We start from the raw sequence: 15018 nt of genomic DNA, 5'->3' as shown, positions 1-15018 counted from the left end.
TTTGCTGTAAACTGAAACTGTTGCTGTAGCGTCAATTTGACATTTTCTTTGAATGGAAATCTCGACGCAATGACACCAAACCAACGCCGTCTTTATTTTCTCGAACAGTGCGCCCTGAAAATCAGCATCATATATTATTTGACGCTCTGGGAAGATTAACCTCCACTCGTACCGTCAGTGCTTACCAGAAGGCGATTGCGATTGAAGACATTGAGGCCACTGGTGAACTTGAGACACAAATTCCGCTCATTGAACAGGTTTACACAGGTTGCGTATTTCACTTATTTTCAGCGACTCTGGCCCAAAACAGCAGACGTAATTGTTCATGACAGGACAAATAAATTGATCCTAAACTTGTTTCCAAAATCCAGATCATAAACTAAGAATAACAAGCACTGCCGATGTTCGCTTTTCTTCACATCTCTTCCCATGTGTCTCCGAGCCAAACTAAAGGGTTTCCCAAAAACGAAGACCTTAGGCAGCATAAGCTACCTACGCGATAGTCCAAGATAAGCTTTTTGGCGTATCATCTGATAAGGTTCCATGGACGCAGGTTATCCCGCCTCACAACAAATCCCATTAGTTCTTTCGGAGAGAGTCGATCGTCCTGCTCCCAATCTGATTCGCTTAAAGAATACTTGAAGCTCTGCTCTCCGTACTCGATCTTGGTCAACTTGTCGCCTATCAAACTATCGAGCAAGGACAGAAAATGAGACAGTGGACTATCACACCGGAGGTCAAAGAAATGCACTTCGAAATATTCGTGGTTGCAATCCACGTAGATCGGATGACAAGCCAGTCGTTCATTATCGACGTTCCATAGAACGTTTCTATCGATAAGTTGAACCCTCTTCCTGTGTTCCTTGGCATGGGCCTGGTCCAAAAGTAATCTGATTAAAAAGCCCAAAGCCGGAGGATAGTCCTTGATGCGGTTATCCGGGGTGAATTTTTTGAGCAACAGGTTCCATGACGGGTCAAACTCAACGGCGATGTTGAGAACATCTTCAATAAAGTGGCGCCCCCATTCATCCTCGGCCTCGACATGAAGGGGTTTCCAGTTCCTGACCAATGGTTCCCATGACTCAGCGGTGACGCAAAATATATCACTGTGCATATCAGCAACTTGATGCCAGGGTTCGTAGTCGCCTTTCCTGTGTATAAGCCCTGTGCGAAGGATAACGAGAGGAGGAAATGGCGTATCGAACCAGATGACATCACCAAGACATTTTTCCTTGGTGTTCTCCTGGAAATCTGACCAACCCTGATTACTCCAATGCTTTGCAGCAATATCTCGAGATTCATTGCAAGCAGTCCAAAGACCTGCGTGCCATAGATATGCCGATCTGTTTCTTGGACCAGTCGTTTGCCATTCGCAGTTCAGGGGGGCAAGTTGCCGGTTCTCATCCAATTTGATATAGTGCAGACCAGAGCGGCCACAGCTCCAATCAAAACATGCATCTTCCCAGATTTGCAGCCGGATTTCGACAGGCAAGTTCGGGAATGGGTGAAAAGTGGCGCGACTCATTGTGGAGCAAGCGGGTTGTGGCCATGTTGGTAGAAATACGCGAAGACGATCAGAAAGTGGAAGATGTGCTGGGCTTAAAAGAAGGGAGGCGACTTTATTTATATCCGAACAAGAACATTAGCTGAGTTTTGAGATGACTCATTGTCTGTGGCGTGACTCTTTATTGTGAAAGTAACTAAATTCTCTGTGCTGATTTAAGCTCTCAGCCACAAGTCTTAACTGCAAATAACACATCTGGCTTACAACTTAGATATTCTACCAAAATGTCTGACAAATCACTACAATGTAAAGCTGATATCATGAAAACCTAGATTATGACTCTCTACCCGGCCTTAAAGGAAAAGGTGGTAGTGGTATTGAGTTCATAAGTCAGTTATAAGGTTAGTAATACACTTCTGGTTTAACACAGTGGTTGTGTAAGTGACAGGCTCAAGGTTTGAGTGGTCAAGTTTGCAGAGTAGCCTCTACTAAGCCGCGAGTCATTGTCAAGGTGTATATATGTTTCACGGTGTTTCATCACTATCGTATGCTACGAAGGTTGAGTGATTCAAGACATCCGCAAACCTTGGCACAGCCGATGCTCTTTTTTTGTGTCGGAATTAATTATCATTGGAGTAGCGGTAAGTCTAAGTTAACTTAGTAGACACTTGAAACTCTTATTTTGATGGCCTGGGTAATTGGTATGCTCCCCAAGTTAGAGGATCGATCAAGTCTCTAAAAATCCACATTCAGAGACCACCGTGTTTAGCCTGCGCATGACCGAAGTTTGCGTTTCCTCTCAGGAATGCCATGTTCTCCATTTCCATGCAGTTGTCGAGAATTCTGCCGCATATCGACCCTCAGTTCCCTTTTATGTTTGCATCCATATGAGTTGATAGACCTGACAGCTGATGCTCACATCACGCGCCTCGCACGTGACTGGGTCATATAACGCATGGACATCGAATACATATCACTCTGGCTCGCGTTGGAGATATCTAACGCAGCCTGATCGTCTGTCTAGTGCAGGGGGTCCTGATTTTGCCGCACGCCCCAGAGACGATGACCTCGTGCTTGTCTATTCTGGCATCGCATGTGCTCAGGCAATCTCATTGTATTTGCGTTCTTGTTGGAGGCTTGCCCTCCGGTTGATACAGTCATTCAGGAAAATGGGGGTGAAAACATCGAGAATTCCGTCATGGAGGTTTTTTGCATTGGGCTTACCAAACTACAGCGTAGGAATTTTAAACAAATTCATGATCAGCCAACTACTGCATGTGGATTAGTTGCCTTTGTCCCCGTCATACGGCACGATGCTAATCCCTGCGTCATTCAGAAGGTACTTGTTGTACATCTCCGTGATCTCCATGGGCCACTCATCAGTATCATTTCGAGACAGCATTGCGGCCTAACCCGTTCCTTCTCACGTGAGTAGATGTCGTGTAAGCCAGGTCCCATGGCGGTGCTGGGCGTGGGCGCGCCTCGCCTGAATCGCTCTGAGGGTAGCTCTACCGATCATCCTGTTCTACATTCCAAAGCCTGATGTTGTCGTGAAGTTGTGGTGTAGTCGCGAACGCTTTCTTTTCCTTACAGAGTAGCTTCTACGTCCCGAAGTCTTCCAAGCTCTCGAAACTCAAGTTAATTGCTGCTTGAAAGCTCATTCATGCTTCTCACCTGCTGCTGATGCAGTTGACATCTCGCTGTAAATCATGACGCGAGTGCGTCACCCGATACAGCGGTGCCAGTGCATGCGGACGTGTTGCATGATAGCACTAGGCTGGTTCACATACCCATATTGCAAATCCTTTGTAGCTTGGCCACGAATAGGAGATTGAAATGATCCACAAAGATATCCATGGGGCTGTTCGAAACGAGAACTTCCCTGCCACCAGAGGCAATGGGGAACACCTCGATATACTCGTGATCGCAATCAAAGGCTCTTACGGGACTACCCCGAGGCATTAGTGACTTTCACTGCGAGATATCGTCGATCACCATAAGTTTTCGCATGTAGGTGTGCTGATGTGACACATCGAGAAATACTCTTAGCATAAAAGCCAGTGGAGTGGAGAATCGAGCAACGCGGGTGTCATGGGCGGCTTGTGCCAGCCCGTCGTTCCAGGCAGGGTCAAATTTGACGGCAAGCTTCCGAATTTTCTGGTTTCTAATCTGACCTTGAATGTCTTCGGCAGGGATGGAGATCGGCTTCCATTCCTTTACGAGGGGTCCCATGACTCTGAGATGATACTGCACATGTCCCTGTTGACGCCAATGATCTGGCGCATGGGCATATAATCGCTGTTCTTGTGAGCAATTGGCGAGTCATAAAAAGATACGTCGAATCTGAACCAATCTTTCATAACGAAGTCGCGGTGTTTGGTTCTTGGCTGAATGACATACCAGCCTTGCTTTCCCGAGTGTCTGGATACAACAGCATGAGATTCCTGGCATGCTGTCCAGAGCCCTGCTTACCACAGGTAGGCAGATCGATTCCCTGGACCGTCGGTTTCACAATTGCAGTCCAGGGGCCCGAGGTCCCTCTTTTCGTCCATCTTGATGTATTGAATGCCTCTGTATCTATCCTACGGTGAAAACAAGTATCCTGCCAGATTTTATTGCCGTAACTCGAAAGGTAGCCAGGCGAAGGGGCGGAACATGAGGTTTCCATAATTCGATCGGGGTACCAGCTGTAGCCAGTCTCTCAAGTGTTCGGTTCACGGCTAGATAACAAGGAAAGAAATATAACAAGAGGAATTTCTGGAGGCAATGACGGGGCTGGTGGTTAACTTATGAAACTCACCAGCGTAAGTCAGTGCCTCAAATAAGCTTTCTTGGATATTGCGAATGATTGGAGGGACGGACAGGTAATGCATATTTCAGGTTTCCCTCAAACCTTATCTCAAAGTTCAATGAGGATGGCCATTGCCTGTCCACCTTATCATTTCCGTATTGGCATTGGACTGTGAAAGTCCCAAGGTTTAATTCACCGGGAGCCAGTAGAACTGAACCCCCATCACAAGCAGACCTCACCTAGATCTCCAGAATCGTCGATGCCCAAACGATTGGTAGGGCTACACTCAGTCTGGCTCTTATTGAGTCGCAACCAGCTCTTCCCTATTCAGTCCTGAATGCTGCAATTAATTATTCGTCATTTGGAATCGGTAACGAGCACTAATTCGGTCACGAGAGAGCTGAGAATGCATGCATGACTTGTCGTTTCATCTCAGAAGTCTCTACGAACAGGAAGCGATGTTGATTGGAAGAAGGGCATCTGGAAACCGTTACCATCCAACAATATGGTTTGATTCGAACCTTGAAGGAAAGATGGCAATCAATGAGGTCTTTGATCCAAATCCTCATGAAACCGACCGTACACTCACAGTCACCTCGCAAATACCGCATACAGAAGCTGTATATGAACCCTTTGTCCCCAACAGAAACCTCATGAGTGACCACTCCAGACGCCGTACAAAAACAAGACTCTCTTGTCATCCCTGAATCAGGTTTCCGTCACATATCCCTTAGTGAAAGCTTCTCAACGAAATCTATGCAGAATCCTGCAGCGTGGGGCCAAGGTGCAAAAAAGTGCAAAACACTACATCCAATATGAACTATCATCTCCATCGTACAGCCGGCTTTTGCCCTGCTGCTTTCCCCTTTGAAGAAGCTACCGAGGCTAGGCGGTCCACCTTTGCCCTCATGGCCTTGCCTTTTATGGGGCCTCGAGCACCATCTCTTTATCACGCCGGACCATAACGCGTACCAACTTCCGAACAGACAGTCCCTCAGGAAGAACTTTGGATTCACCGAAAGCAAAATGGGAGCTTTTGCGTTCATGGGTCAACTTACTCTTGAGTAGTCGATCAACCTGGTCCAAGAACCTCAGAACAGGAGCTTGGCATGCAAGACGATTCGAAGCAAGAGGGTCGCTCGGGTCGATCAGAATATATTCGTGCTCGCAATCATGAAAAACTGGTGGGCTTTCGAGACTGACTTTCTTCCAGCCGGAATACCGGTCCATGATATGGATTACTGGTGGCAGTCGGGGGTTCATGGTTGCTATTCCGCAAAAGATCTTGATGGCGAGGATCAAGGTGGGTGATGAAGAATGAGTAGGTCGATATTTCTCGAGACCCAACAGTTCGGAGGTCCAATATGGGTCAAACTCCACAGCATAGTCCGTATTGTTTCTCCAACATGCGAGTTTGAACTCGTCTAGAGTTGACCAGCGGCTTGGTTTGATGCAAAACATATCATCGAGGGATGCGGCCATGAGCCAGGGCGAAAATAAGCCCTCGTCTTCACGACGCCCATTCCAAATCACGCGCGGGCCCTTTCTGCCCCCATAGAACAACTTTCTAAGACCGGCGTTCACCTGCTCATCCACCTCTTTTTGATCGTATTCGCCGCAGGGGTGGCCAAACCAGCATTTCTGCATGACCTCACGGGATTCCTTGCAGGCCATCCAAAGACCGGCATGCCAAAGATAGGCGGATCGATTAGCGGGATGGGGCTTTTCCCAGCTAAATTCCAGAGGGTTCCAACCTCCCCCCGGGCTGAGTGTGACGTAGTGTATGCCTTTGAACGTCTTTTGGCCAATTTCTGAATAGCAGTTTGCCATGTCAGAGGTAGCTGAGTCCCACCTTGAAGAGTCGAAATTCAACGTACGCATTTTCCGAATTGCTGACTCCCAGATTTGTAGGCGGAGCTCATAGGGGAGCTGTGAAAAGTGATGAAAAGCTGAGGGGGCCATTTCGAGAATCGAGATGGCGTGTGTGAAGGTTCAAGGGCTGAAGTTGGAAAAGAGGAGAGGGCATTGAAGATGAAAACTCCGTTATTTAAATATGCTTGCCGAACATTAATTGTTTTAGCCTTTCCATTGAGCCACATCCGTAACTTTCATGTCATAGCGAAATATGTTTCAAGGTTGAGTTGCAAATCAGCAAGCTGTCCAATCCATAACCAACACGTCAGTAGTGCCAAACCCTATTGGAAAAGCATTCGAGACAGCACGGGAGAGAATGAATGCTTTCCAGAAAGACTTTCTCGGAGGCATATTTGATGCTCATTGATCTTGACCTATGTTCTGGGTATCCCATTCAGTTTCTTTCGCTTCTCAACCCAAGACCCTTTGCTAAAGTTTCTAACATTGACGCTCTATGTTGCTCTGTTCACGGTCGGTTACACTAACTAACAGGAATATCTAGGCTAAGTATTTGAAATGTTATAGGTAGAGCAATGCTTACATGACAAACTCCGAATTCCCAGTTCCCCTGTTAGCGGAAATAGCCTGGCTCGATACAGTTATATGCTGGCCCGAGAAACGTCATTTCATCCGCATCTTTATTGTAAGACCCCTCAAAGACAATAGCGGGACCAGTTTGTCAGCGTTATGGCCTTTCTGAACTTTGGATAATGGAGCTGAAGTGACCGAAGTGCAGTAACCCTGATGATGCACTAAGTTCGAATTCCCACTTTATTGCGTCTAAGGGCAATGACAGAGAGAAAAGTCTCTTATGACGAGTTTAGGCACATATGGAAAGCGAATAGTGCCTAAGTTTTGAAGGTTGTATAACTTGACCTCCAGCAGTCTGTCCAGATGGTTGAGGAACTTCAGAACAGGGCTATGCTGTGATATGTGCAGAAGATGAGCTAGGCTTCACGATGATCTCCATATACTCATACTCGCAGTCATAAAAGGTGTTGAGTCCATTCTTTGTAGTGTCGTCGCTTATCCATTGAGCATTCCTGTCGATGAGTCTGATGGTAGGCGTGCTAGAATGCCTGGTATGGGCATCTGGAACACCAATCTGATGAAGAAGGCCAGAGAGGCAGTGAATTTCCTGATTGGTAAGTAATTATCGTACTTCGATAGCTCCATGTTCCAAAAAGGGTTGAACTAGGAGGCAAGCCTGTCGCATGCAATGAATGGGAGTCGGTGTTCGTGGGATACAGATCGCCCTGCCCTGTATAACGCGATACAGAAAGGGTCTTGGGACGGATTGATGATTTGTTCCTGTCCCTGTAATTCATGAATGTCCTTCGTTCTTATGACTAGTGGCCTTTTTGTCTCAGGGATAAAGAAATATGTCAATGAAGACTTTCTTCCGGGGTACCATCTGCAGGCCAGCAAGGCTTGGTGCAAAGTGATGGACCCAGGTGCTACATGACAACCGCTCGGGAGTCCCAGCATGCCGTCCGGAGACCTTGTCGCAATTAATAGCCTGCGCTTGGTCCTTGGGGTTCGTCTTTCACAGAATCATCCAGTGGCACCATGTCTCCCTTGTGTTCAAGGGCGATGTAGTGCAGAATGGCTCGTCTTGGGCGAATGGAAGCCTTCCATACCTGCACTTAAGCTTCGGGGGGGAGTTCTGGGAATTTTTGAAGATGGACGGTGCCATTGTAGGTCAAATCTTGAAAAAGAAAATTGGGTTGTATTCCATAGTGACGATATGAGCCTCTAATATATCAGCTTTAAGTTTATGATATGGTTCACAATATGGATTTTATTGGTTATAAAGTGTAAGAATTGACTCTGGCCATTGGCAACACTGGGATTTTAAAGAAGAAATCTTTTTCTCCGGCACCACTCCCTGCTGTTGGCCAGTCTTACGGAAGTCATGATGAGGCTCACGGAACCTTGGCCTCATCTTCTTGCCATCGAAGCATGTTTTGGTTGTACGTGACGAGATCGCAGAATGGTTACAGGTTGAACAAACACTAATTAATACTTCTCAGCACTGGTAGCATGAGGCCTCCAGTCGGGGAATATTCCAGTTAGCGGCGTGGGGCTCGGTCTTCTGGGGGAAAGGGTCATGACATACCTTAATCCGAGCAGATGGCCATGGTATCACAAGCTAGCCAATGCAAGCCTTTGAGCTTGCTAGATACTTCACAAATCCAGACGGCTATTCTTTGCGCGTTCGATAACTGCCATAAAGGGAATACGAGTAAGCGAACATAAAGCGGCCAATGACTCATCCGGCACCCGACTTGGGAATAGCGTCAAAGATGGCTGGGGCATTGGAGGACCTCGTGTGTCTACAAAAGCATCACCAATAAACTTGTCAGTCAATTACATTCAGTCTCTGATCATTTACCCAGTTATTGCACTCTCCAGACACACCAATCACCATGGACTACTCAACAGAAGACATCGTAAATGCCTACAAGTCAAATCGGCTGGAGTACATTCGAGCCGACAAAACCGACGGGAACCTCCAAAAAGTCGCCCTTACCATCCTCCAAGACCCAGTCATCCAGGCCCTTTCAGCACCCACTATGCTCTTGCCAAAGGGGCCGAAGGAGGTTGATTCATACATAGACTCTGTTGTCAACTCTTTGCTCGGTGTCGCGATATGTCTTAGAGAAGATGACGACAATGACAAGACAGAAGAGAAAGAAAAGAAGCCACGAACTATTATTGGCGTCATGTGCATCGGCTGGGGAGGCATCTCACCAACAGTCGCTCATCACCGAACCGCCGAGATTGGTATCTCTCTTATTAAAGAGCATCAAGGCAAAGGCTACGGAAGAGAAGCAGTCAACTGGATGGTAGACTGGGGTTTCCGCCACGCTGGCTTGCATACGATTGGTATTACTACTACAAATTACAATCCACGAGGAGTATATCTCTACGAGAATATTGGTTTCAGGCTGGAAGGCAGAAGACGAGACACTATTTGGATGAACCGCAAATGGTACGACCTGATCGAGTTTGGAATGACGGAAGACGAATGGGAATCACTTCGGGGTCTTGACACGAAAGAAAAGTAGTGTATTTGATCAATACTCAATTGCAATATGTTCGCAGAATGGCCTGCATAGTAAAGCATTCTGTGCGGGGAAACTGACGCAAAAGAGGAAGGCCCATGCTCATGTTGATGAAGGTTGGTGACGGTTCAAGGGCGAAATCATGCTCGTGCAGGCAGAGTAGTTCGCAGTGCATGATGGTCGTTCAGCTCACGTTTTCTCGGGTAAGAGCACCGTCAGTAGGCATCCTGTCTGAAAAGACAGCGGTTAGGATTGGCAACTGTCTCAATGGATGAACAGCAGCCATGAAAGCTGCTTCGGTTCGGACGTCTTTGAAGGTTTTTTGGTAGTAGCCCATTGATATGGGTCATGGAGTGCGCCCGAAGGAGGAGAACTGTCGAGAGAAACGAGTCAGCCAGTCGTTGGCTGACTGAATTGTAGTGATCGTCGCGAGGGGAGGCAATGACCGCCAAACGAGGTTACGACGTTGGGATACATGAATTGACGACGTGAGCGTTACTCTGAGAACAATACATCAATGCGAGGACGAAAGAGTGGCAACAGAGGCAAAGCATTGACTGCACAGAAAGTGGTGACTGGAGACGGCTGTGTATACTACTGTGGATGCAATGGTTGTTCCTGTTGAGAGCGCACCCCGTATCCGATACCCTAATGTGCACCCAAATGCTTCCAGAATCAGACGACAGCTAGAGCAGCTCTATGACTTTGGGTACATATGGCCGGAGGTGTAGGTTGCAAGAGATCAAATTACGCCTAGTGGTTGCATTGAGGAGGAGATGATCTGCTCGTACCGAGATGCGTCGAGGCGGTCGTAATGATTCAGAGAGTTGGAGTCTACAGACAGGCCAATCCAAGTTTGTCGAGCTAGTGTAGCGGAGCAGGCGCTGAGATTTCGTGTACAGACACCGATGCCAGGCAAAGAAGATGGCGGAAATGGCAAGGACATCGGCCCTGTGTGTAACCGGCTAGTTTTGTCACTGTGCGCCAGCTTGTTGCTACCCCTTCCTCTTTGCATGTGTCACAGCCTTGAAAGGCTGGAGATTGAGAGATATGATACTTGCGAAACACATAGCATCAGCGACATCTGTCCGTCGACAGCCCGGATTTGCCCTCACAAGTACCTAGCATGTCGCTTTTGGCTGAAACGTTAGTGGTCCCGATGGCTGTCTCCAACGCCATATAAAATGGGGGCCTGCTGCTCTTGTGTGTTAAGAAGTGGGTTGGGTTGTCTTGACAGCAGACAGCAACCCTCTTATACGGTAATTGAGACAGTCATCAGAACCTCTAGCTTTTCAGCCAAAAGCTACATCGTAGGCATCAGTAAGGGCAAGCTGTCGACAGCCCATCTCGTCGAATTGCCAAAGCGAGGCGCCCTTCCCACGATGATACAATGCCATGTGGTGGGATTGTTGACCATGCAAAGATGTGTAAAACATGTAGCTGCATTCGAGATCTGTCGTTCGTAGTTGCGCGAGAATAGTCGATGTCGTAACTTGTTCGTATCGCAGTCGGTCGTCGTCCGTTGGAATTGATATCGCAGGCGGTCATAAGTGAGTCGTCGCTGTGTTTCGTCGTCGTCGTCGTCGTCGTTCATCGTATTCGTCGGTCGCTCGGTCGCTCTCGTCGTTCGTTCGCTCGTGAAGAGTACTCGCATCGGTGGTGCTAGCTTGCTTGGTCGTCGTTTATCGTTCGGAACTCGTCGGTCGTTGTCGGTCTTCGTCGTATGCGCATCATGTCTGGTGATTGTAGACTGGGAGTAACAGGTCAGTGCTTGACGCTGTAGATAGAACAGCCAGTACTGACAGTTGCTGGTGTCGCGAACGCTTGAAGGGCGATGTCTGGCGTGAGGTCTGTTGACCTTGGAAGGCTGACAAGGACATGGCTGAACGCGCGCGATAGGTGCATCTGCAGAGCCATTCATCGCTCTAATTCGTCGTTGTTCTCAGATCCGCAAGAGAATAGACCATCGCGTCAACTTTCTGTTGCAATGCGAGCGACGCGTGTGACAATCGTGTCATCCTGTCTTCTCCGACGCTGCAAGCAAAGCACGCGAAGCAGGCAGCGGTGAAGTCAACAAGTATTACCGGCAGATCTTTCTCGCAGTTTCTCTAAAACTCTGGCACAAGGACCATCGCAGCTTGGAGCCCAAATGCTACCATCTGGAGGATGCTGAAACGGAGAGTCGACGTGAGAGGCCAGCTCTTGCACAGGTCTGGTCTACGCCCATGCCGAAGTCTAGAGTGCCCAGCAGTGATCAACACTGTATGCGCTGTTCCTCCTTCCCTTGCATTAAGTCGAATATGGACATGGGCAGCATTCACGCTTTGCAGGGAGCTGGTGAAGACACAAGGCTGCTGCAGGAAGGTGTTGCGTGTTGCTGTGGGATCAACGCGCCTGCTGCCACAACATAATGCCCTGCACTCTTATCGGACAGAAGCTGCACGCAGCTTCATTTAAACTCGTGTTCAGCGCTCACAATTGAAGAGACCATCACGTCTTGGACATTCGGGTCCGACTATCAAGGGCCCAACATCCAAAGATCCTTGTTGAGATCGGGCGTGCCATGGCGAGACCCGAGCCTTGTCTTGCTTGGTGAGAGTGATCAGGCCAAATGCAACATGGTCAGAGACTTTGGCATCGGGGAAAATGCAATCAAGGAACGATTATCCGGATCTGCGGTCATCATGCTTTCGTATGGGCGACAGGTCGAGCTTCCGAAGTGCCGCGTCACCGATGCCCTCTGCTCGCCATGGTTGTCTGGCGCTCATGGGGAGCTTCTTACGCGTCATTGATAAGTGAAGACAAATGGGCACTGGCAACAAACCTCGGCGACCTTATCTCGCGTAATCAATGCTCGCGTTTGGAAGCTCGTCACCCGAGAACGAGAATGAAGGGAGCGACAAGATGTACTCTGGAACATTGCATGGTGAAGGCGTTGGGTCGCACGTCTACGTCACTCATGGACGAATACAGACCACCGACCTGATCACAGCCACCACTAGCCTGTACATGATAACCTTGCTTCTTTGCATGCTCTAGGCGTCATATTCACGCGAACCGTCGCACGAATGTGGTTCGAGAAACGATTGAAGGACACGCCATCAGGCTATGCTTACCAATGCTGAGATGATGACTCCAGCTGTGTGGGATGTTCAGTTCCTGAGCCAAGTCATGATGAGAGCTTCTGAGCCTAGGCTGTTTCTAACTCATCCTGATGCCTACCTTCAGGACTTACTGGCCTACGAAATGGGCTGGACGTGGCAGATGCTCAGGGAAATGAGTCCAGGCGCCCCTGATCCATCAGCCTCACTAGACGAAGGCAAACCCTTCTCTGATGCAGATACCCAAGTGGTCTCTCCAGTCAGAATTTGTGTGGAGAAGGCCGGCTTGTATAGAGACAGACCCGAATGTCCCTCGTGGCGGATGAAATTTCCGGTCTTTGAGTATACGACGAAGTAGACGGCGCGTCAAACAGAACTAGCCATCACTGCGGAAGCTTTTCTCCAGGCCTCAACTTCTCAGAGCAACGGTGTCAATCTGTCGCACAACACCAATTGACCACGTAGGGGTGTCCGAAGCCTATGGCCGGAATGAGAGCATGGCGTCGATGTGGATGACACCGGTCTCAGTGTCGGCACTGCGTCAATAGCAGACTTCGGTTGGTGTGATGCCGACGACAGTGTCGCGAGGATTGCCCCCAAGATGCAATCTGGGGGGTTAGAGAAAACGCGCAGCAATGGTCATGCCGCCAGATTATGTCACAGCTCAGAAAACAGCTGCCATGCATGGGACATGGGTTTCTCATCCCCTTTCTGGTGGCTGCGTTGGCAACGTGAGCATGTGCTTCCTCTGTCTCGAGTGTTCGCAAGCTGCGAAACACCACTATGAAGAACGTGCTAGGGTATGTGGCAGTTCCTCGTCAGAATGCGATGTCAAGGCCAGGCAGTTTTGAATGAGAGCAATAGGCAGAAAAGCACTATCCGCGGACGCGTGAAGCAAGTTTAGCATGCGTCGCAACGCTCTGTGTGAGAACCGTGAATATCGGACTGATCGCAGGCATCTCGCATGGCTGAGTGACAGGATCTACGTGCCACCCACGCACGAGCAGAATAGTGGGGGACAATATCGAGAACGTTAGGGGTACTCTGGCGACTGATCGAAGAAGACAAGAGATATCGGAGCGTATCTCTCGCAGCCTGAGTCTCAGCAGTTGTGTGGCCCTCTGACATCTTCTGGCCATCGTCAACTAACAGCACTCGACAACTTGTAGAGGGTTGCGGATTCGCCACATGCCGAGGTCTTTGCCAGATTGTTTGACGTCCCAGGGTCTCTAGTGACAGGGCGAGAGACTCTCCAGTGTTTCGAGCAAACACTGATGCTTGTTGGCATGGCCTGAGTAGTCAAATGGTAACAGCAAGTGGTCGACATGCCCGTCGTGTCTCAGTGTTATCGACCGAAGCTATCAGCATCACAAATAGCTCGTGATAGCCACTTTGAAGTCAGGTTTCGGCATCTAGTCTTGAGATGGTGCGGGTGCACGTAGGGCTGAGGCACCTTAGGTCAAGAGTCGATAACAAGTCACCGGCTCGCTATTCAGGCTGATAACAGGTATTACAAACAGAATGACGCACTGAGTAGCGGTAGGAGCTTGACGAGATGTTGAAGGCGTCTCGGAAGGCTTTGCTCAATGCGACCGGCTCAGGGACAGTGAATCACAACAGCATCGCGCGGGGGGTTGAAGCAGGCATGCATCCCTTGCCGTAATGGCTTCCACGACGTGGCGAGCACAGGATTGAATCATGAGTGCGCAGGCGATGGTCGCGAGAACGAAATTGATGGAATGCGGCTCGTTTCCTTTGCTTGGCTGATCCGGGTATTGAAGCCAGCAATGAATCGTACAGCGGGTGGCAACAGCTCAGCCGGGCGACAATGACGGTATAGAAGTCCTCAAATTCTAGCGCTGTAGACACAGCTTTCAGGAATCTATGCCTGCACCAGAGCTTGCAGATATCCGAGTACCAGTAACGGCAATGGAAAGACTCGAGTGTCACTATATGTTGAAGCCAAGTCGTGATCCAACTTTAACCCGCCAAGTATCGATCGTAGCGACAACATGATAACAGCTCTGGCCGGACACTTTGTCACGAAGTCGAGGGGGGTGACAGAGCATCTTAGTTGATGTTGGCCGTCGTGGCTTCGGTGCGGTCGGCGGAAACGAGGTGCTCGTGTAAACACCAAAGCTTCGTCTATAACTTCGACTCGTTCGCCGGTTGGAGACCTCGTGGTGCCACAAGGGATCCGAAGACACATCGGCTGCAATTGAGAAATGCAGCGGAAGCTCTTGATCTTGCTCAAAAGCATGAAGATCGCGTGCGCTAGGCTGGGTAAATCGGAGGGGCCATTTCCAAGATAGAGAATGCATTCTGCGACGTCATTCGACAATGGGCCTGCTCGAATGGCTTGGATAGCCACGGTCGGTCGTAGGCTTGCTTGGGTTGTCACAAAAGCTGTTCGTTTTACGGCGGAATCATACAATCATATTGAAGTTTGTCGTCGAGGAAACGGGGTGCGTTCAAGCGTTGGATGCAGGTTGTTCGTGCAGGCAATACCGCTGGCCGAGTCACAAAAGTTGTCTCGCGATGCCTATTGCAGGCGAGAGGGAGAGCTTCAGCGGTCGGATAATGCGACATCAAGGCTAGAAATGGCGTCCGATTGATTCGGGGACAAGATGTACTGGGTTC

At 49.0% G+C, this 15018-nt stretch overlaps 6 protein-coding genes across 6 annotated transcripts; 1 reads left to right on the top strand and 5 right to left on the bottom strand.

The window, feature by feature from the left end:
- Positions 1 to 300: 300 nt before the first annotated feature.
- FOXG_14493 (uncharacterized protein) lies at positions 301 to 1577 on the bottom strand. The gene has a single exon (XM_018394547.1). The coding sequence runs from the start codon at positions 1523 to 1525 to the stop codon at positions 527 to 529; it is 999 nt and encodes a 332-aa protein (XP_018254058.1). The 5' UTR covers positions 1526 to 1577; the 3' UTR covers positions 301 to 526.
- A 1898-nt stretch (positions 1578 to 3475) lies between these two features.
- On the bottom strand, positions 3476 to 3736 carry FOXG_21566 (uncharacterized protein; the record flags this gene model as incomplete). Its single annotated transcript, XM_018401911.1, has 1 exon — positions 3476 to 3736. One exon carries the CDS (start codon positions 3734 to 3736, stop codon positions 3476 to 3478), a length of 261 nt encoding a protein of 86 aa, XP_018254057.1.
- Positions 3737 to 5216: 1480 nt separating this feature from the next.
- On the bottom strand, positions 5217 to 6257 carry FOXG_14492 (uncharacterized protein; the record flags this gene model as incomplete). Its single annotated transcript, XM_018394546.1, has 1 exon — positions 5217 to 6257. The coding sequence occupies one exon, from the start codon at positions 6255 to 6257 to the stop codon at positions 5217 to 5219; it is 1041 nt and encodes a 346-aa protein (XP_018254056.1).
- A 2114-nt stretch (positions 6258 to 8371) lies between these two features.
- On the top strand, positions 8372 to 9822 carry FOXG_14491 (uncharacterized protein). Its single transcript, XM_018394545.1, has one exon. The coding sequence runs from the start codon at positions 8639 to 8641 to the stop codon at positions 9278 to 9280; it is 642 nt and encodes a 213-aa protein (XP_018254055.1). The 5' UTR covers positions 8372 to 8638; the 3' UTR covers positions 9281 to 9822.
- Positions 9823 to 10580: 758 nt separating this feature from the next.
- Positions 10581 to 11194, bottom strand: FOXG_21565 (uncharacterized protein; the record flags this gene model as incomplete). Its single annotated transcript, XM_018401910.1, has 2 exons — positions 10581 to 11027; positions 11081 to 11194. 2 exons carry the CDS (start codon positions 11192 to 11194, stop codon positions 10581 to 10583), a joined length of 561 nt encoding a protein of 186 aa, XP_018254054.1.
- Positions 11195 to 14260: 3066 nt separating this feature from the next.
- FOXG_21564 (uncharacterized protein) lies at positions 14261 to 14638 on the bottom strand (the record flags this gene model as incomplete). The annotated part of the gene is made up of 1 exon (XM_018401909.1): positions 14261 to 14638. The coding sequence occupies one exon, from the start codon at positions 14636 to 14638 to the stop codon at positions 14261 to 14263; it is 378 nt and encodes a 125-aa protein (XP_018254053.1).
- Between the last annotated feature and the right edge of the window lie 380 nt (positions 14639 to 15018).

Source organism: Fusarium oxysporum, chromosome 12 (assembly GCF_000149955.1).
Source record: "Fusarium oxysporum f. sp. lycopersici 4287 chromosome 12, whole genome shotgun sequence".
Taxonomy (NCBI): domain Eukaryota; kingdom Fungi; phylum Ascomycota; class Sordariomycetes; order Hypocreales; family Nectriaceae; genus Fusarium; species Fusarium oxysporum.
This window is presented reverse-complemented; position numbering and strand designations above follow the sequence as displayed.

Bases quoted from the DNA above. Each gene is read 5' to 3' on its own strand.
- FOXG_14493 (XM_018394547.1), bottom strand. From the start codon at position 1,525: ATGAGTCGCGCCACTTTTCACCCATTCCCGAACTTGCCTGTCGAAATC.
- FOXG_14491 (XM_018394545.1), top strand. From the start codon at position 8,639: ATGGACTACTCAACAGAAGACATCGTAAATGCCTACAAGTCAAATCGG.